Source organism: Capra hircus, chromosome 9 (assembly GCF_001704415.2).
Source record: "Capra hircus breed San Clemente chromosome 9, ASM170441v1, whole genome shotgun sequence".
NCBI lineage: Eukaryota > Metazoa > Chordata > Mammalia > Artiodactyla > Bovidae > Capra > Capra hircus.
In genome coordinates, this window is record NC_030816.1 from 15,028,055 (window position 1) to 15,050,998 (window position 22,944).

The 22,944-nt window shown below is 36.1% G+C and overlaps 1 protein-coding gene across 33 annotated transcripts in view; it reads left to right on the forward strand.

Annotated features, from left to right (window-relative positions):
* The window catches only part of TRDN (triadin), a 407,610-nt gene that overhangs the window by 80,885 nt on the left and 303,781 nt on the right, over positions 1–22,944 (forward strand). For all 33 annotated transcript variants that reach the window (XR_001918516.1, XR_001918517.1, XR_001918515.1 and 30 more), the window contains exons 3-4: positions 3,182–3,346; positions 4,344–4,376. Coding sequence is in view for 28 of the 33 variants with exons in the window: in XM_018052961.1 (XP_017908450.1) it covers positions 3,182–3,346; positions 4,344–4,376 (198 nt within the window). In the remaining 5 variants the exon portion in view is untranslated. The remainder of the gene's footprint in view (positions 1–3,181; positions 3,347–4,343; positions 4,377–22,944) is intronic.

Genomic DNA, 22,944 nt, shown 5'->3' on the forward strand with positions numbered 1-22,944 from the left:
AGTCATGATCTGGAGAGAGCAAAATCTGGTTCCATTACTGACTAGCTATGTAGCCTTAGGCATCTTGTTTACATTCCCTCTGTCTCAATTTTGTCTTTAAAATAGAGATGGCTACCTCACTGAGTTTTTGAAAGGAAAAAGTGAGTTAATATACATTTAAGTTCTTACTGACAGGTAATATACACCGTAAAAGTGTTAGCTACTACCATTTTTATGATTATATTTTTATAGTGTATGTAATTTAACTCATGGAAACATGAGAGGTAGGAAAGTATGATTTAAAAAGAAGGCATCTATAAAAGGTTTAGTTGCATTGTATAATATTATTCCCACTGATGTAATTTGGATGTGATGTCTGAGAGAGGAAATCAGAATTAACATGAGGACTGCTATCTTTTTTGAGATATATCTTTCCCTATATGTTTTTAAAGTTGTTGTTTATTTGACTGAAAATCAGAAGCTGGTCTCAAGCCAGCATTTTTTTCATAAAAATAACGCAGTTTGATGATTTTAGAACCATACAATATGCATGTCTGTAAAGTATATATATAGTGCATTTAAGCATAAGGATAATTAAACTATCTATTTTGTTGGATTTTATTGTTAAGTTCCTCAGTGAACACTTAGAAAGAAGAGGAATGGGGAAATGGTCTCAATCTATTCAAATCATAAAAATCCCATTTGCAATATTCTTCCATTAGATATAAAATATACTACTGCTAAAAATGCCTTTAATGGTGCCAGGACAATCCAGTTTCTTACATATAGTTCTTTTAAAATTCTCAATTGCAATTATAAAATTCCACTTCATTTCCTTTCTCTAAGGTTTAGTCTCACCTTTCAGACTACCATATCTTATTCACATGAAACTCTCCAGCATGCAGTGAAATAAAGTCCAAAGAGTGAAGTCATGCTGTCACTGATTCATGGAGGTACATTTCCCTGGGACCAGTTGTAACTTGGCATCCATCCCTGTGATGGGCTGTGAATCCTCTGAAACAGAACATAAAATTAAAATTTTGCTCAGAAATCTCCTCTCTCATATTATTTCCCCTCTCTATGGGACCTTACCCATCAGCATAAAAATAGAATATTCTTCCCTCTTGAACAATGCAAACAATGGAAACCCCACTATGGTTCCAGTCCTTCAACTATTGCCCAATCTCTGTCATTTACTTTACAGTAAAATATATTTATATCTGTAGGTTCTTCCCATTTGGTCCTGAACGTATTTCACTGAAATTGCCCTTTGAAGGTTACCAGTGACAGCCTCATCATTAAGTCTAAAGTTCTATTCTAAGTCTTTGTCTTTCTTGACTTATCAGCAACATTTGCCAACTGCTCACTTTATCCTCACTGAAACAATTTCTTGACTTGATCTCTAGCACATTATACTTCCTTTTTTTCTTTCCTCTCAATTAATCTGTCTCTGTGTGTCTCTCTGTCTCTGTCTGTCTCCCGTCTCTCCTTCTCATAATTCATTGATGATTTTTCCTCATCTCTCTGATCTGCCTATCTTCTAAATGTTGGACTGTTCCTAGCTCCACTTCCTTAGTGATCACATAGCTTTGAGTTCTTTCTATTCTCTGTTGAACTTCCAAGTTTCCATCTTCATCTAGAACTTCGTTTTTGTAGATCATATTAAACTACACAAATGTCTACATCTCCACCTAAAGGTCTAGTTGACAACGCAAATTTAACAAGTTTAAAAATTAGCCACTCAAATACTCTGCCCAACAAACCGTACTTCTCTCTAGTTCTCCCCACTTCAGTAAATAATAGTTCCATTCTTCCAGTTTCTCAATCCAAAAGCCTTGAAGTTATTCCATACCTCTCTCTTCCTCTCACATCCAGCAGCCCATACTGTCAGTCTGTGCCATCAATTCTGTCTTTTAAGTACATTAAGAATCCAGACACACCTCATCACACACAGTTATCACCTTCTGTATGGGTGATACAGAGATCACCATCTTCTTCCTCTTGGATTATAGATCGTTTCACTTGGCTCCTTACTTATCTTCCTGTTTCCAACCTGGCATTCTTTCAATCCTCAACGTGGCAAATGAAGTTATATAAATCAAATCACTTTTTCCTCTGCTCAAACCTTCCAATGATTTCCTATCTTAATCAGAGTAAAAGCTTCATTTTGGCATACTTAACCTTTAAATAGTATAATATGTTGATATAATTCTAGTCTCTTAAGATTTCAAAGGAAGAGAATCCCTGAAAAGCTTAAGTAGTTTTTAAAATTAAGAAAAAACATAAATCTAAAAGTTAATTATAGATTGTTGAAAAATCAGATACAACTCAGACCATATTTCTGGCTAGATCACATTTTCAATCAGATCCTAAAGGCTACACTTACTCCTTCAGAGCAATTTTCATGTAGCTAGAATGAGAATAACAACATGTTGGAAACCCATAATATGTCTATTTACTTGCTTACATTTTTAATCTTTCATTTTACAAACAGTTTATACCCCTTAGGATATAAGAAAGGGAAGAGTTACAGACTTCAGTTTTTTCCTAATACTATCCACTGAAGTTACTAGAAGTTCAAATGCTTTTTTTAATTTTTAGGTACTGGGATATCTAACAAAGATAAAACAATTGAATCTAGCTGGAATTTGGTATGATTCCTGCCTTGACAATTCTAGATATTTCCTGATGTATCACAAATCATAATAAATGGACCTATCAGTTTTACGTTAGTCACAGCTATCTTAGTCAACTCAGAACTTACTGTTTGTCTAAAAATTTACAAAGCCATTTTTCCATGATGCTTTCCAGTACAATATAGACCAACAATGATTTCTTCTGTTCCACAGAACATCTGTAACTCAGGATTGCTACAATTTGGATAGCATAATACACATTACTTTAATTCATTCTTAATTTTTCCCTGTACTGAATGCTTACTCGGATTATAAACTTCTCAAGGGTAACCCGATAGTGTTTGGTACCAGATGTACCCAATAACTTCTCTTTTTAATTGAACACACATGTATACTACCACAAAAATTAATTTCTGTTTATGAGCAAAAGAACTATTGCCAAGCAATATTTAAATTGATGAAGTTGACATATTTATTGTGTTAAAAGGATAAATCAGGAAAAACAGCTTTTCTTGGTTTCTTTGGGAATAATTGCAAAACTTTTCTTTGTTTTTAATTACTTTTAGCAAGCTCTATTTCCAAGATTGGCTCAGATCCTCTGAAACTTGTACATGATGCCGTGGAAGAAACCACGGACTGGGTCTACGGCTTCTTTTCTTTGCTGTCTGACATCATCTCGTCCGAGGGTGATGAAGAAGATGATGATGATGCAGAGGAGGACGCTGATAAAGGTACAAAGAGCTCAGAGACATCCAGCTGCTGGGACTGCTGTGTGATACGTATGATAAGAGTTAGCTTAAGTCTCTGCACAAATGTGTACTTGGGTCAAGCTAAACCAAAATGAACACATTTCTGAGTGCAAACAGCCTGTCAACAGGCTGCCAAACTCAGTAAATTGGTCTTTATATGGCTTTCAACTTATGGATTATCTGCCATTATGGCAAAGATGTCAAAATTAAATGCTATATTAGAGTAGTACAGAGGGATTTATTAAGCAAACCTACAAAACCACAATAGAAGAAATAGTTACTATTTCCCAAGTTTGAAATAACAATAGTAAGACTAAATATACATATATATATGTTATACATATAATTTTTATTCATAAATATCAGAAAGCAATCCTACTAAAATCATGATGAAAGTAAATTGATTGAAACAAATGGAAGTAAATGTCACAGCAATTATGCAACTAACTCATTTACTCTCTGTTATATATAAATGAACAAAAGGAAATAACAAACTTAAACCACATGTAAACTTCTACTGAGTGGATGTGGAAAGAACAAGCCTTGTGATTCTGCCTTTTAGATGACATTTTTAAGATCAGCTTTGCTCATCAGAACTTACGTATTCAGCCTTGACTACCAGGAAGCTCTTACTATTTTAGCCCTTTCTACGACTTTGTCTAAATTTGTATTTGTTTGGCCTCTGTCAGAGGTTGAGATGAACAGCAGAGATCTGAAATGAATGTGATATACAAACCATAATGTATAATTTGGATAACTGCCACAATTTTATTGAACTCATAAAAGTGAAACTATCTTAAATAAATGTACATAGGCAAAGTATATATTAAAACTTGGAATTTGGAAGGCAAAGTAATATACAGACTACTATTATCAAAATTAATAGATGTTTTATAAACAAAAGAAAATGGGGAAATTGAGAGGCAATTTTATGCTCTGCTGAAAGTTTTTCTAATTTACTGTTTTTGTCTTCGTTTAGGAGAAATAGAGGAGCCTCCCTTGAAAAAAAAAGGTTAGTTGTTTCACCTCTGCAAAAAAAAAGTATTTTTTATGGTATTGTTGGTTTTCACCATGACTCAAATAGATTTTACTTAGTTGTGGACTTAATTTGTTTTTTTTCTTTTTCTTCAGTTATTATCAGTATTTTATTTAATTTTAGATGATAACTATAGGAAAATGTGGCTGATATAATGTGGAGGAGAATAATCTTGGAGGCAGTATATATCATGTGTCCTCACAAAGCAGTTGAGTCATCTGAGTGTGGTTGGATGTGGTTCACAGGGATCCCTTGAAGGAATAATCAAGGTCTTCAGTCACTGAATGGAATGGTCGTAAATCCAAAAGAGGGGAGTAATATGACTGGGAAAGGGAGTTAGAACCATGAAGAAGAAGACTCGGAGATTTTACAGGAAGGGGTAGGAATTATGTCTAGAAGGCAAAGTATATTATCCTGAGGTTTATTTTGTATGAGAGATAAACATAGAAATCACTCTTAATGCAATTAGTTATTGTTCCGTATAACTAATTGGAGAAGGCAATGGCACCCCACTCCAGTGCTCTTGCCTGGAAAATCCCATGGATGGAGGAGCCTGGTGGGCTGCAGTCCATGGGGTCGCTAAGAGTCGGACTCGACTGAACGACTTCACTTTCACTTTTCACTTTCATGCACTGGAGAAGGAAATGGCAACCCCCTCCAGCGTTCTTGCCTGGAGAATCCCAGGGACGGGGGAGCCTGGTGGGCTGCCGTCTATGGGGTCGCACAGAGTCGGACACGACTGGAGTGACTCAGCAGCAGCAGCAGCGGATGATGATCACCTCACTGTTTGGAATAAATTCTGCTTAGTGTATGTATGTTAATTTGGAAAATTTGAATTTATAACTTGTCCAATAAATGATAAATTAAGTAGTGAAACTCAAATGTGGGAATGCCATCTAGAAATGAAAGTGTTTATGAAGCTATTGAGAGGAGAAAGGATGGGTTTCCCTACAAGCAAATCCATGATGAGAACCCAAGAACTCAGACTTTGTCATCAAATCTGGGTTTAGAGACTCTAGACTAGTTTATAAACTTCTTGGAGTAAAAAGTAAAGTCTTTTTATAGCTGATCTCCAATGGATAGTGCATAGAACATAGTCAAAGTTTAATATAATGAGTTACTAATCATAGTCTGGAAATTACCGTTTATGTACATATTTAGTCTATTTAGATGTGGAAAAGAGGAGGATAAATGTTTTCCTACTTATAAATTAAATTCTATGAGAATATCATATAAGATCACATTCTTCATAAATCAATATCTAGTATTTAATATAAAATCTGTTCATTACTTTTGATTTGAATTTCCTGGTGGGATTATTAAGTTTTTTAAATGTTTACTACAAATGTCAAATGTACATAAAGCTGTTCATTGCTTCTTAAATTATTGCCTTGCTTTATCAAACCAACAGAGAAACTATTAAATAATTATTTAGGATGCTTTTTATAAATGTCAGTAACGATCATTAGTTCAAACAGTCTAAGGGGTATGTATGTTTAAAACCATGTACACTAATGCCTTCAAGGATTACTAGAAAGAGAATTGACTAAAATCACCTGAATATATTTTCTTAATACTATTGTTCACAGAGTTACATGAGAAAATGGGCATTTAGAGAAATATGTTATACACCCTACCTTGTTGCTGCTGCTGCTGCTGCTGCTAAGTCGCTTCAGTCGTGTCCAACTCTGTGCGACCCCATAGACGGCAGCCCACCAGGCTCCCCCATCCCTGGGATTCTCCAGGCAAGAACACTAGAGTCGGTTGCCATTTCCTTCTCCAATGCATGACAGTGAAAAGTGAAAGTGAAGTCGCTCAGTCATGTCTGACTCTTAGCGACCCCATAGATGGCAGCCCACCAGGCTCCCCCGTCCCTGGGATTCTCCAGGCAAGAGTACTGGAGTGGGGTGCCATTGCCTTCTCCCCCTGCCTTGTTACAGAACCTATATAATAACAACCCTTAGTTGAAGTGGACCAAAGGAAATATATTTCACTACAATTAACATATTTTATTTAAAACCTTTTCTTTTGTAGAATCATCCTAGAAACAATGAGTTTTTAATCAGCATGTATTAACTTACAAAACATTTGTAATACATATTCTGCTTTTAAAGGCATATTTTTGTATTATTATTTGGGGAGAGATTCTATGAGCTTATCTCTACCTTATGGATTATTTTATAAATTTCACATTTTAAAATTGTGTTTTAAGAATTTTTTTATTGTTTTTCTATAATCTAAAATTATATTCTCTAAAAATATTTAATTTTTACCTGTCTAAATGAGTATTAATCTTTTCATTAGTACTCTTTCCCATTCAGATAAATTGAATAATATGTAGCCATTTTATACTACCTAAATTATGAGGTTGTGGCATGTTTATTTAACTGTCCTGTGTCTATGTGAAACATTTTTTTTACATGTGCTAAAAATGTTGTTTTCATTTGCCCAGTTCTAGCTATTTTTACCAAAATGAAAAATCAATTACCTTGTTATTTATGAGTGAAGTTTGCAGTTCTAATTTGATAAGGAATAATTGTCCAGTCACATAATCTCAGGTTTATAGGACTGATTATTAAACAGGTTATTAATATGGACGATGCTTTAGAATCTGCTCCTCTGTGGTTTATGTTATATATATAAATATAGCTTTAGGATATTAAATGTAGTACCTCAGTTCAGTTCAGTTCAGTCACTCAGTTGTGTCTGATTCTTTGCAACCCCATGGACTGCAGCACACCAGGCTTCCCTGTTCATCACTAACTCCTGAAGCCTACTCAAACTCATGTCCCTTGTATTGGTGATGCCATCCAACCATCTCATCCTCTGTCATCCCCTTCTCCTCCTGCCTTCAACCTAATGTCTTTATATTCTTTACACATATTTATTTTTTAGCTTGTCAAAATTTTTAAATATTAAGTTCTATTACCAAACACTCCAGAATGAGGATCAAAGGTACCGAATCACTATAAAATATATATTTTTATCATTTGATTTCTTAAAACTTCTAACTACGAAAACCAATACCATTGTAAATCACATCTTCCAGCACAATACCATGCTATGTATGGTGGGTGTGCTTGGTTTCCCTGAAATCACCCTGTTCAGTGGTATTCTTCACAGCAGGGTAAACATGGACATGTTATTATCACCCCATCTTCTAAGGGATAAATGTGTGCCAATAGCATTAAAGGAATCAAATTAATTTCTATGCTTTCCTAAAACTGATCTGCCTGAGAACATTTCCAGAGTTATCAAATACTTATTCTGTGTTACAAAATAAAGAAGTGTCTTTCACCCATCATCAAATTGCTAGAATGCCAACCAAAGAGACCAGTACGCTGTCCTGTCCTGTCTTGCATATATCTGCTAAAGGAGAGTGGTGTTGCTGATACTCAGTTTTTCTGTGTCATGATGGGATGGTGTGAAGTCAAAAATAAGGTAGAGTGGAATACAGGAACAATGGCAAATTTCATTTCATGATTTTGCCTTTTATTTAGCTGAATAATGTGAAAGAATGCATTGCTCTTGAGGGAGAGTCCCTTGAGAACAAAACAAAAAGAATATCCATAGGATATAAATACTGAAAGCTAAAAATGGCTTTTAAAATTTTAAATGTAAGCAGTTCTTTTCGGTTATTTTCAATATTTGTTCCCAGGAAGTATGACTGCTTTGAAAAAAACAGTACTTTGAAACAACCAAAGCAGTTTGAGTTTAACACTGATTCTTTTAAATTTAACTGGGTATTTTCTAAGGCAACCAAACTGTTAAAGACGTGTTGAAGAAACCCATGATGTCAAATTTCTGTGATTCATTTCAGACTAATTCTGAATAATTCAAAAAGAAATTTAAAGCCTTATTTATGTAATTATATTATGAAATATTTAATCTAATTGAAGTCAGACCTTATCGTATTTTATTTAATATAAAATGCTTAATATTTTGTGAAGGGCACAGCAACCCACTTCAGTGTTCCTGCCTGGAGAATCCCATGGACAGAGGAGCCTGACAGGCTACAGTTAGTGGAATCGCAAGAGTCTGACACAACTGAGCCACTAACACTTTCATTGACAAAAAATTAAATTATATACTATTTGCAGGACCAATTCACTATGCGTATGTTCATATATATATATATATATATATGAATGCATGTATGTATTTGTGGGCTTCTCTGGTGCTGCAGTGGTAAAAAATTGACCTGCCAATGCAGGAGATACAGGGGATGCAAGAGACATGGGTTCAATCCCTTGGTCGAGAAGATAGCCTGGAGTAGGAAAAAGCAACCCATACTAGTATTATTGCCTGGGAAATTCCATGGACAGAGGAGCCTGGCAGGCTACAGTCCAGGAGGTCACAGAGAGTCAGACACGACTGAGCAACTGACCACATACACATACACACACACATGTATATATATATACATAACACATTATGTAACATTTATTCATTATGTGTATTTTCTACTTCCTATTAACAAAAAACTCACTAAATGCTAGTTGCTCAATAAATATATGTAAATGTATGGTTTTAATATATATTCTCTTTTGCCTATAAATTTTTTTCATGATACCTAACAAAATTGTTGGAGTTATTTCTTTTATATTTAAAACTTTAAAAATTATTCCCTAAAGTGAAGCATCAGAATTTAGTATACTCCTCACGTATATATTTCTGGAATATCAAACTTTCAAAAATACTCTTAGCTTTATAAACAACTCAAAATTTTACCTGACATTTGTTCAAATAAAATAATATGCACTAGAATAATTATTTGTTATATTGTGTAATTTATTGTAAAATGAACTTATTATATTAAATCCAAATAATTTAAACATTTTCATCTATTTTTAGTAATTTATCTTCCAAGTATGTTATAAAATTTATCACTTTCATAATAATTTTCTAAAAGTACCTGTTAAAATTGTTTTTGAACTGAAAAGCAAAATTATTTTTATTTTCGACAAGGAGTAAGTTTGATTTGTTCCATGTCCAATTCTTTCTGTTGCTTCCAGACCTGCATACAGTTAGAACTGGACATGGAACAAATCAAAATTACTCCTTGTGAAAAAAAAAAAAAACAGACTGGTTCCAAATAGGAAAAGGAGTACATCAAGGCTGTATATTATCACCCTGCTTATTTAACTTATATGCAGAGCACATCATGAGAAACGCTGGGCTGGAGGAAGCACAAGCTGGAATCAAGATTGCCGGGAGAAATATCAATAACCTCAGACAAGCAGATGAGACCACTGTTATGACAGAAAGTAAAGAACTAAGGAGCTTCTTGATGAAAGTGAAAGAGGAGAGTGAAAAAGTTGTCTTAAAGCTCAACATTCAGAAAACTAAGATCATGGCATCCTGTCCCATCACTTCATGGCAAATAGATGGGGAAACAATGGCAACAGTGGCTGACTCTTTTCTGGGGTGAGGGGGGGCTCCAAAATCAACTGCAGATGGTGATTGCAGCCATGAAATTAAAAGAAGCTTACTCCTTGGAAGGAAAGTTGTGACCAACCTGTGAGTGAGTGAAGTCGCTCAGTCGTGTCCGACTCTTTGTGACCCCATGGACTGTAGCCTACCAAGCTCCTCTGTCCATGGGATTTTCCAAGCAATAGTACTGGATTGGATCGCCATTTCCTTTTCCAGGGGATCTTCCTGACCCAGGGATCGAACCCAGGTCTCCCACATTGTAGACAGACACTTTACCATCTGAGCCACCAGGGAAGTCCCTAGACAGCATATTCAAAAGCAGAGACATTACTTTGTCAACAAAGGTCCATTTAATCAAGGCTATGGTTTTTCCAGTGGTCATGTATGGATGTGAGAATTGGACTATAAAGAAAGCTGAGCACCGAAGAATTGATGCTTTTGAACCGTGGTATTGGAGAAGACTCTTGAGAGTCCCTCGGACTGCAAGGAGATCCAACCAGTCCATTCTAAAGGAGATCAGTCCTGGTGTTCATTGGAAGGACTGATGTTGAAGCTGAAATTTCAATACTTTGGCTACCTGATGTGAAGAGCTGACTCATTTGAAAAGACCCTGATGCTGGGAAAAATTGAGGGCAGGAGGAGAAGGGGGTGACAGAAGATGAGATGGTTGGATGGCATCACCGACTCAATGGATGTGGGTTTGAGTAGACTCCGGCAATTGGTGGATGGACAGGAAGGCCTGGCGTGCTGTGATTCATGGGGTCGCAAAGAGTCAGACATGACTGAGTGACTGAACTGAACTGAACTGAAGTTTGATTTGAGTAAGAAACTTGAACACAGAGGCTGACTTTGCCCATTAGTTAACATAGCAAACATTTTCCATAAATTAAGTGAGCAGCAGCACCAAAGTTTAGATGAAATATACCTACAGCAAGAATTACATCTGAAACATAAAGCATATCACTTTTCCAAAAATTATTACAGTTTACAAATTTTATTGAGTTGTAATTAACATACAATATTATGTTAATACAACATAGTGATTCATTGTTTTTATGCATTATGAAATGATCACTGCAGTAAAACCAGTTATTATTTGTTGCTGTACAGAGTCGTTAACAATATTGACTATATTCCCCATGTGTACATTATATACCTCTGATCATTTATTTTACGTTAGAGGTTTGTACCTCTTAATCTCTTTCATCTATTTCATCTGACCCTCGCCCCCACCCTGCCCCGCCCCTTGTAGTCTCAAGTTTGTTCTATCTATTGGAATCTAAAAAACAAACAAAACAAAGTAGAAACAGCAAAAACCAAGTAATCCAATCTAAAGAATGGGCAGAGGAGCTAAATAAATGATATTTTTAAAACAAAGTTTAAAATATGTGTCCATTTAGCATAGGCATCTTAGCATTTTTCTATTTCTTTTTCAAAAGTAAAATACTGGTTACTCTCAAACCTAATTGATTTTTCTTTCATATTTTTGAGATTGGATAAGCATTCATAAGAAGTATAATTTTTGTTGAGGAAAAAGCTTTTTAACTTTTTTGTACTACCATGTCTAAGTACAACATAATGGATATACTTATCTCTTTTTACAGTTTATTTTTACTTAAACCTTGGTCTGTAATAAGTTTGTATATAATAATAATCATTACAGCATTTATTTTCCTTTAGATATGTGATTTTAGGAGACAATAGTTGTCTCTTTAACAAGAAACTACATCTTATAATGTCATTTCCTGACATTCAACTTTAAAGATAAGGCAGAATACTTTTAGTTCTTCAGAACCATACGTACTCATTTTTGGGTGAAGGAAAAATTGGTCTTCCTTTTCACGGATATGGAGGCCATATGAGATAAATCATCACCTGCTTTTAAAGAAAGAACGCAAATCCTCTCTATATTATGCTGAATTTCCTTTTTTCCCAACTGTTTGCTCTATGAACCAAGGAGCTGTCTTGAAGTTTGAACAGGACTCAAATATGAAGGCTGATATTCTGTGAGATTGTTCCTGATGCATGCCAATGGCAGAGAAAGAGGCTCTTCTTAGAGCAAAACAAATTACATCTCCTTATAATCATGTTTTAAAGTTTCCCTAAAGCTCCTGGGGTTAAAAGAGTCCAGTAAATTTAAACTCAGTTCTTTCATTGTGTATTTTTCTCACTTTATTGAAATCTGCAATAGCTCCTTGCAGTCAGGGTGAATAAGAAAGAGCCAGGAAATTTGAGCATCATAAATATTCAAGACTCTAGGATTAGGCCATTCAGAAGGTTGTATCACGTCATCAGGAGTAAGATAGATGGAAACGTTTCTGTGCCAGAGATTTCAATGCATCAATCTTTGCTGGCAGCTTCGGTGCCTTACACCAGGCTGAACATAAAGTGTCTGAAAAATACTGTGCTTGAAAAAAGGAGGGAGAATGGAAAGGTGACTAAACTTGTTAAAATTCATAGCCCCAGAATATTGGTTACCAGGTTGGCCCTAGTAACACTGTTAAGTATATACATTTATCTTTGGACTGCTTATCTGAATAAGTCCAGATCAAAACTCAGCTCCATTACTGCACTGCTGCATATTCCCCTTAGGCTGCAGAAGGAACTCAGTGCTTTATTTTCTGCTTGTCTTTCCCAATATCGATCAGGCCTGTGAGGACAGGAGGCAAAACCCGGAGACAGACAGTGGGCCTGGAGATGGGATTAGAATGAAAAAGACTGAGGAGGCTGAGGTAAAGTGAGATCTAATGAATGATCCAGAGATTCACTTTGCTAGGGAGTTGCAGCTGTAGTGAATTGTGGATCCAGAAGAGCTCATTTCTACCAAGGAAAGCAAACTGGAACTAGAATGGTAGATATAATACTAGTAACACTGGAGCTTAAAGGAGCAGCAAGCCAGGGGAAGCAGAGGATTAAATTTTGGTGCCAACGTCATGGAGAATAAAAAGGCTGAGACAACTCAGCTATGGTCCAACCATTTTAAGTAGTTTCTTTTGGAAATAAGATTGGATAAGTAATTTAAGAGTCTATGAGTGAGAATAAAATTAGAGATGCCAAGGGAATATTTCACACAAAGATGGGCACAATAAAGGACAGAAATGGTAGGGACTTAGAAGCAGAAGATATTAAGAAGAGGTGGCAAGAATTCACAGAAGAACTATACAAAAAAGATCTTCATGACCCATATAACCATGATGCTGTGATCACCCACCTAGACCAGACATCCTGGAATGTGAAGTCAAGTGGTCCTTAGGAAGCCTCACTATGAACAAAGCTAGTGGAGGTGATGGAATTCCAGTTGAGCTATTCCACATCCTAAAAGATGATGCTGTGAAAGTGCTGCACTCAATATGTCAGCAAATTTGGAAAACTCGGGAGTGAGCACAGGACTGGTAAAGGTCAGTTTTCATACCAATCCCAAAGAAAGACAATGCCAAAGAATGGTCAAACTACCACCCAATTGCACTCATCTCACATGCTAGCAAAGTAATGCTCAAAATTCTCCAAGTCAGGATTCAACAGTACGTGAAACATGAACTTCCAGGTGTTCAAGCTGGTTTTAGAAAAGGCAGAGGAACCAGAGATCAAATTGCCAACATCCTTTGGATCATCGAGAAAGCAAGAGAGTGCTAGAAAAACATCTACTTCTGCTTTATTGACTATGCCAAAGCTGTTGACTGTGTGGATCACAATAAACAGTGGAAAATTCTGAAATAGATGGGAATACCAGACCACTTGAGCTGCCTCCTAAGAAATCAATATGCAGGTCAATAAGCAACAGTTAAAACTGGACATGGAACAACAGATTGGTTCCAAATTGGGAAAGGAGTCCGTCAAGGCTGTATATTGTCACCCTGCTTATTTAATGTATATGCAGAGTATATCATGCAAAATGCCAGGCTGGGTGAAACACAAGCTGGAATCAAGATTGCCAGGAGAAATATCAATAACCTCAGATATACAGATGACACCACCCTTATGGCAGAAAGCAAAGAAGAATTAAAGAGCCTCTTTATGAAAGCGAAAGAGTAGAGTGAAAAAGTTGGCTTAAAGCTCAACATTCAGAAAACTAAAATCATAGCATCTGGTCCCATCACTTCATGGCAAATAGATGGGGAAATAATGGAAACAGTGAGAAACTTTGTTTTTTGGGGTTCCAAAATCACTGCAGATGGTGACTGCAGCCATGAATTTAAAATATGCTTACTCCTTGGAAGAAAAGCTGTGACCAAGCTAGACAGCATATTAAAAAGCAGAGACATACTTTGCCGAAAAATGTTCATGTAGCTAAAGCCATAGTTTTTCCAGTAGTCATGTATGAATGTGAGAGTTGCAATACGGAGAAAGCTGAGCGCCAAAGAATTGATGCTTTTCAACTGTAGTGTTGGAGTCCCTTGGACTGCAAGGAGATCCAACCAGTTGATCCTAAAGGAAATCAGTCCTGAATATTCATTGGAAGGACAGATGCTGAGGATGAAACTCCAATGCTTTGGCCACCTGATGTGAGGAACAGACCCATTGGAAAAGACCCTGTTGCTCAGAAAGATTGAAGGGGACGACAGAGAATGAGATTGTTGGATGGCATCACCGAGTCCATGGACATGAGTTTGAGCAAGCTTCCCAGAGTTTGTGAAAGACAGGGAAGCCTGGCGTGCTGCAGCCCATGAGGTTGCAAAGAGTCAGACACAACTGAGCAACTGAACTGAACTGAGTGAGAGAGTGTTAGGTTTATATGTTTTCTAGATTCTTCTCTCTTCGACTCTGCATGTTCCCTCTTTCAACATCATGAGACACTAGGTGCTGCATTGAATTGCCAGCAGTTTGCTAAAAGTTTTACCTATTCCAGGTTATGTTTTCCTTTTAGAAAGGTTTGTTGAAAAATGCAACAAATGATTTAAAAGAGGCAAAGCAGAAAAACCATCAGGGATTCTCAACTCTGCATCAGACTCAAATGTTGTCTTAATTAAACTTATTTTTTTCCACAAGCCCATTTCAGACTGACTTACTGGAAGAGGTTATTGGTTCAAGTGATTAAAATTTACAAAAGTAGAATGAGCTTTAGGGATGTCTGCCGCTGCTGCTGCTGCTAAGTCACTTCAGTTATGTCCAACTCTGTGCAACCCCATAGACGGCAGCCCACAGGCTCCCCCAGCCCTGGGATTCTCCAGGCAAGAACACTGGAGTGGGTTGCCATTTCCTTCTCCAGTGCATGGAAGTGAAAAGTGAAAGTGAAGTCGTGTCTGACTCTTTGTGACCCCATATACTGCAGCCTACCAGGCTCCTCCATCCATGGGATTTTCCAGGCAAGAGTACTGGAGTGGGTTGCCATTGCCTTCTACATTAGGGATGTCTAGATACAGCTTTTTATATAGTGTTATTAGTAAATCTTTTTTCTCATTTACTGAATCTGCTTTCCTTTGTCTGCTTTGTTTGCGTGAGTCTCTGGCAACCTTTCCTGTCCTGGTTGCAATTATGGTTACCAGAAACTTGAGGCCAAAGTTACTTGCTTTAACAACTCTAGAGAGGAGCTCGTGCTATATCCCATCTGTTTCAGCAAAAGCAATGTAGTTGACTCATTGATCCATATTGAGTAACATACTCTTGTTACAAGCAATCAGGGAGTCAGGGATATGCAACAAGCACTTTATCAAGACCTAGGGAATAGACCTACTCTTGAAACTAAAGATTAGGTTTGTGTGTTTAGTCACTCAATTGTGTTTGACTCTGCGAAAATTAGGTTTAGTATCACCCAAATACTTGTATTGATATTGGAAAAGGATTAGCTCCTAAGACTAAAAGAGGGTCACTGTTATAATAATTGATTCCACCAGGAAAGTTACAGATGCCCCAAAATACCTCATTTTTACTTTTATTTTTAATTTGAAATCTCAGATCACTTCCCACCTCAGAATTTCCAGAGTTTGAGTTGTATTTTTTAAATCTCCAGTGTGCTTCTAATGCACACGCAGGGTGAGAACCTTTGGAACCCAATGATTCATTCTAAAAATAAGAGGTTTGGGGGATTCCCTGGTGATTGAGTGGTTAGAGCTTGCTGCTTTCACTGTCAGGGCCTGGATTCGATCCCTGCTTGGGGAACTAAGATCCTACAAGCCATGAGGCAAAGCCAAAAAAAAAAAAAAAAAGAAAAAATTTAAGACGTTTTGGTGGCTTAGATGGTGAAGAATTTGCCTGCAATGCAGGAGACCTGGATTTGATCCATGGGTCTGAAAGATCCCCTGGAGAAACAAATGGCTATCCACTCCAATAATCTTGCCTAGAAAATTCCATAGAAATAGGGGTCTGACGGGCTTCAGTCCATGGAGTTGAAAAGATTCAGACATGAATGAGCAGCTAACGTGCTTTGTGATACCAGTAAGGGAGACAGTTGAGGATAAGCGGATAACTGCATATTTTGTTTACACATAGTGACTGTTTTTGTATGTTAAGAAAATACTAAACTGTGAAGGATAAAATAAAAACTAATTCTTTATCATTGTTGCATTGACCTAGATCATTGAAATAACTATTTATCATTGATGCCAATCAGCTGAACACATCAACATTTTGAAAATGACTGAGATAGCCTCGAATAAACACAACGAAGAGATCAGTTCTCTTGCTGCTCTTAACCTACTATGGTTAAGTTACTTAACCTCAGTGGTTCTCAGTTCTCACATCTGTAAAACAAAGATGCTAGATTTACAGATGCCCTGGTCCTTTCCAGCTATGATATTTTTTTATTCTATTGTTGAATTGTGCAGTCATATGTTAATTTTTCTAAGAGTTTCAACTGAGCTAGGACCTTTGACTCAAAATGTGCTTAATGGGACAGCAATTTTGGCAGCATCACCTGGGATTTAGGAATACAGAACCAGGCTCCATCTAGACCAAATGAATCAGAATCTACATTTTAAGAAAATTCCCCAGGCAAGTCATATTCCCATTAAAATTTAAGGAATATCGGTTTAGACAGTAGGTTCTACTTCTGATGTGGTTCTGAAACTATTTCAGAGTTTATTTAAATTGGAGATTCCTAAAAGGTTTCCCACCATGAAAAACACATTACATTTGTGCTATAGCTAGGAATGTGTTTTAAAATTTCTCCAGATGAATCTGATGTATAGCCACTTTGATCTTGTCTAGTATTATCATCAAACGTGAAACACACATATGAACTAAGCCAAAACCTCATCCAAATCTGTAAACTCCATCAGTAATTATCTTCAAAAAGGTATTATTTAATCATTTCCACCTCTGTCTTGTTTGTGAACACATGGGAAATAGTTTCTCATTTTATTTTGTTGTTCAGTCATAAAGTCCTGTCTAACTCTTTGTGACCCCATTGCCTGAAGCACACCAGGCTTTTCTGTCCTCCACTATCTCTCAGAGTTTGCTCAAATTCATGTCTGTTGAGTTGGTGATGCTATCTAACTACCTCATCTTCTGCCATCCCTTCTCCTTTTGCCTCTAGTCTATCCAGCATCAAGGTCTTTTCCCATGAGTAGGCACTTCACATCAGGTGGCCAAACTATTGGAGCTTCAGCATTGGAGCAACAGTCCTTCCAGTGAATATTCAGAGTTGATTTCCTTTAGAATTGACTGGTTTGATCTCCTTGCAGTACAAGAGACTCTGAAGAGTCTTCTCCAGCACCACAAGTCAGAAGCATCCATTCTCTGATGCTCAGTCTTCTTTATGGTCCAATTCTCACACTCATACCTGACTACTGGCAAACCATAGCTCTGACTATAAGAACATTTGTCAGCAAAGTGATGTCTGTGCTTTTTAATACACTGTCTAGGATTGTCATAGCTTTCCTTCCAAAGAGCAAGCATCTTTTAATTTCATAGTTACAGTCACTGTCCAGAGTGATCTTTGAGCCCAAGAAAATAAAATTTGTCATTGCTTCCACTTATTCCCCTTCTATTTTCCAGGAAATGGTGGTACTGGATGCATGATCTTAACTTTTTGAATGTTGAGTTTTAAGCCAGATTTTCATTCCCCTCTTTCACCCTCATCAGGAGGCTCTTTAGTTCCTCTTCACTTTTTGCCATAAGAGTGGTATCATCTGCATATTTGAGGTTGTTGATATTTTTCCCAGCAATCTTGATTCCAGTTTGTGATTCAGCTAGCCTTTCATTTCACATGATGTACTCTGCGTATGAGTTAAATGAGCAGATTAACCATAGATAGCCTTGTCATACCCCTTTCCCAATTTGGAACCAGTCAGTTTTTCCATGTCCAGTTCTAGCTATTGCTTCTTGACCCGCATACAGGTTTCTCAACAGATAGGTAATGTGGTCTGGTACTCCCATCTCTTTAAGAATTTTCCTCAGTCTTCCTTTGACTGATACACAAAGTCAAAGGCTTTTGCACTGTCAATGAAACAAGTGTTTTTTTTTTTTTAATTCTCTTGCTTTCTCTATGATCCAACAAATGTTGGCAACTTCATCTTTGGTTCCTCTGCCTTTTCTAAACCCAGCTTTACATCTGGATGTTCTCAATTCACATACTGTTGAAGCCTAGCTTAAAGGATTTTGAGCGTTACCTTTGCTAGCATGTGAAAGAGCACAATGGTTTGCTAGTTTGAACATTCTTTGGCATTGCCTTTCTTTGGGATTTGAATGAAAACTGACCTTTTCCAGCCTGTGAGCACTGCTGAGTTTTCCAAATTTGCTGTCTTTTTGAGTACAGTACTTTAACAGCATTGTCTTTTAGGATTTTAAATAACTCAGCTGAAATTCCGTCAGCTCCACTAATTTTGCTCATAGTAATGCTTCCCTAAGGCCCACTTGACTTCACACTCCAGGATGTCTGGCTCTAGGTGAATGAACACACCATCGTGGTTACCCAGGTCATTGAGATCTTTTTTGTATAGCTGTGTATTCTTGCCACTTCTTCTTAATATCTTCTGCTTCTGTTAAGCCTTTACCAACTCTGTTCTTTATTGTGCCCATCCTTACATGAAATATTCCCTTGATATCTCCAGTTTTCATGAAGAGAACTCTAGTCTGTCCCATTCTATTGTTTTGCTCAATTTCTTTGCATTTTCTCATTTAAGAAGGGCTTCTTATGTCTTCATGTGTGCCTGCGTGCAATCTGAACTTTTGTGTCCTAATAACAATTGGCAAAATCTTACAAGTGTAGATTCTATGTTCAAGTGAATAAATAATTTGAATTTTTAATATTAAAATAAAAATTATAAAAAGATATTTTATGCTATCTAGCACTTGTGAGATATATTGAGAAAACATCTTGACAAAAGGCATTATTTAAAATCCACAACCCTCAGAACAATTTAATAAACTGGGTTGTCATCTAAAAGAATTAGGATGGTTGCCTTGGTGACAGAGATTATCCTTTAAATTTCTTGAGTCTGTCATTTTAAATTCTTGAATAGATAATATTTTTAATTTATTAACAGTATGTCATATAGAGGAGAAAAATTGTGTGCTTTAAACTATCCATGTAAGACTTAAACAAATTTATAAACTGCTCAACAATAAACTGTGTTATGATTGTAAGTAGATAATAGCAATTTATAATAAGTAAAATACATGTAATATAACAAAATAATTCAGAAAGCCTTTACTGCAGTAAACTCATTCTTTGGACTTATTTAGGACAATCTATTTTTACTAATTCTGGTCCCATTGGTTGCTGCTGCTGTCAGCCTTCCTGTTTGATTTTTGTACATATGGCCTCTCTTCCTTAGTTAAATGTGAGCGTCAGGCTCAGAGAGTCTTGGGAAAAATGGTTAGTCTGATTAACACTGCACCCTGGGAGATGTAGAGCTTAGAAAAATACATTTTGATAGAATTAAACAGCCTGAAGATGAAGAAGGATAACCATTTCTCATTGGGAGTTTTAAAGATTTTGGCTATTATGTGCTGCATGTTCCTGATGAGAACCAGAAAATTCACCATTATACATAGAAGTTTCACTTTGGGCCACCAGGAAGATCACTAAAATTTATATCTGTCTTCTGAGGTATCCAACAGAAATATATACAACAAATGCCAACAAGTCACTATTCTACATATAAAATACCATAAATATGTAAGCAGTGTTATTACACACAAGAATGCAGATTATCGTTTAAATGCCATAATCACAAATAGGAAAACCTGAAATGAAATATTCCTTAACATGTAGACCAAAGTAAATAGAAATTTTTACCCCCTTCAAGTTAGATGGGCTAGCATATCCCACTTTAAAACCTGTTTCAACTTCTTTTTTTCTGTTAAAATGAATATGATTTTAATTGTTAATATTTTATTATAGGTATAATTGTCAATTATATATGTCAGTTCATAGTTGATATCCTGCATGTAAGCATCTGTGGATAACTTAAGGCAAAGTATTAAAAACACCCAGTGCTTTTAATTTGATTACGATTTAGCTTTTCAGTGTTCCAGGAAAACAATATTTAAAAACCCTATCTTATTGTCACCCATGTTGATGACTGTGGGAAAAAATGTTTTAAAAATATATTGGTAATATGCCTATAATTTTCTTCCATATCTTTTTATGGCTTGATGATGTATTTTTATTTCATATTAGTGTTGAATGATATTCCATGTCTGGAGGTACAACAGTATATTTCTTCACTTACCTGGTGAAACATACCTCAGTTGCTTCCAAGTTTTGACAATTATAAATAAAGCTCCTGTAAACAAATAAGAAAAAACCCTACCTTTTGTACAAGTGTTGCAATTTACAGTATCTTTCATATACATTTAGAATTTTCCACCAATAGTAAAATTCTGCAACTTTCTCCAGCATTTCTAATAGAAAGTAAAAATTTTGAGAAATGCAACGTTTTTCTGTCTCAAAATTTTCAACCACACGTATTTTAGTATTTAAGTTGTTTGAGCATTGTGTCGTAAAGAACAAGTGAAATACTATCTACCACAACTTTCTTTGTTATGTAGGAGTTGGTAGTTTATAATTTTGCTCAAATATTTATTTTTAAACTTAATATATATTTATCAAGTAGTTAGTATGTGCCAATTATTATTGAAAATTTACTGTGAAACAAAATAGACATAGTTTTTGTCCTCAGAAAATTTAGAATTTAGTAAGGGAGACAGTAATAATAATAATAGCTAATATTTACATAATGTTTATCAGATACTAGGTACTGCTCTAAATCCTTTACATTTTAACTTATGTTATTCCTCATGTAAAGCTATGTGGTTGTGATGGTTTAGTCACTAAGTCATATCCAACTCTTTTGTGACCCCATGGACTATATAGCCTGCTAGGCTTCTCTGTCGTTGGGATTTCCCAAACAAAAATACTGGAGTGGGTTGCCATTTCCCTCTCCAAGGGGTCTTCCCTACCTAGAAACTGAATCCGGGACTCATACATTGCAAGTGGTCTCCTGCATTGCAGGCAGATTCTTTACTGAGACATCAGGGAAGCCTGAATCTGTGTGGTAGATATAGTATAAACCTCATTTTCCAGATGAGGAAATGAAGTTTGCACAGCTAGTAGGTATGAGAAATATATTTGAATGGTGTAGATTGACTCAAGCATTAATTATCTTCCAACACTAAACTGCATTTTAATACATGCCAGCGATGATAATATTTTTGTGTAGATCTTTTAGTAGTTTATATGTCCAGAGTTTTCTAACAAAATGCATTTTAATTATGCCAGAATTTTATTGATTTATGTCACCTTTAGTATGACAGTTATTCAAGTAACCGTTTAATGATTACTGTAATCCAGAAATAATGAATACTCTAAATAATACTAATGTTTAGTTTTTTCTCAGCAACATAATAAGTTATTACATCTCCTTCTCTTGTTTCTGAGCACTTTACAAGTCTGATGCTGAGACTAATACTTCTTCAGAGACGTTGAACTGTAATCCAATTACTTATTTGGCATTGGACTTTAGAAAAACACCCTGACCTAGGAGGGTATATTTTTTTATTATCTCCATTGAATTATAAAGCATGAAAGCCAAAGTTTAAATTCTCTGGATTCCTTTAATAAGAAAAATGCCTTGAAAGCCTAGCAAAGTGAGATGAATAACAAGAATGTGAAAGAAGACTTATACTTTTTTCTCCACTTCTCATATTTACACATACTTCCCTACAGATAATGAGAAATGTGATCGAGAAACAGGACTAGCGAAAGCAGTTGGAATTCACTTCCCATTTCTGTGGAAGTAACCTGCCCTTCTCTTAAGTAGCCCTTGTATCATTACAAACACGGTAAACACTAGTGGAGAACTGATTGATATCAGTTAAGGTTACTGATAATTCAGTAAAACGAAGGGTTTCCTTTCATTACTTTCTGACACACTGAGATAACTGTGACTCTTTCCCATTTGTTTTTCCCTTCTCCAGTTATCAAAATTCTAAATTGACTTCTGTACCTTTAAGGACCTATGGATAGTCTGACACCTGGGATTGAAATACTTGCTTCCTGCTTTTTAAGACGCAAGCCAGTCTCTCAGGTTTACTGTTACCAAAATGGTTTATCATTCCAACTAGAATCTGATCCTGAGACTTATCACATTCTCAGAGACACTGGACTGTAACCTAAGGTAAAGCACATACATTTGGAGGTAAATAATGACTGCTTTGACCTTTTTCTTTGTCCCTTGTGTCCAGAATTGGTTCAGGTTTAGTGAACTATTTTTAAGGAGTGTCAAAGTTAAATGAAACTTTATGCTGCTATGCATTACTGCTGTGTCGCGTAAGTAGAGGTAGTCCCCTGTCTATAGACATTATTGAATAACTAAAAGCTAGTATCAATATACGAAATTTTATTTTTCTTTGAGTTTTGCTGAAAGCCGTAGGGTAATAAATTTCTACTTTACTGACTTGAATCTTTAAATTTAATTTTCCATTCTCACACGAATGGCCCTTAGCTGGCAAGAGCAGTTGAGAGTAAGAAATTAGGCATTGTCTGTTTATGAGAAAAAAGATCTTTCTGAAGTCTAAATTGGTAGCATGCTGTTACTCAGTTGGGCAGGAGCCTGAATGGTCATCATTTCCTGGCTGAAGTGTAAGGAGATGGAGCTGGCAGGCACACTGTGTAGAGGCTATACTGGCTTCTTTGGATATTTGATAGCCTTGGACAGTGACAATAGTG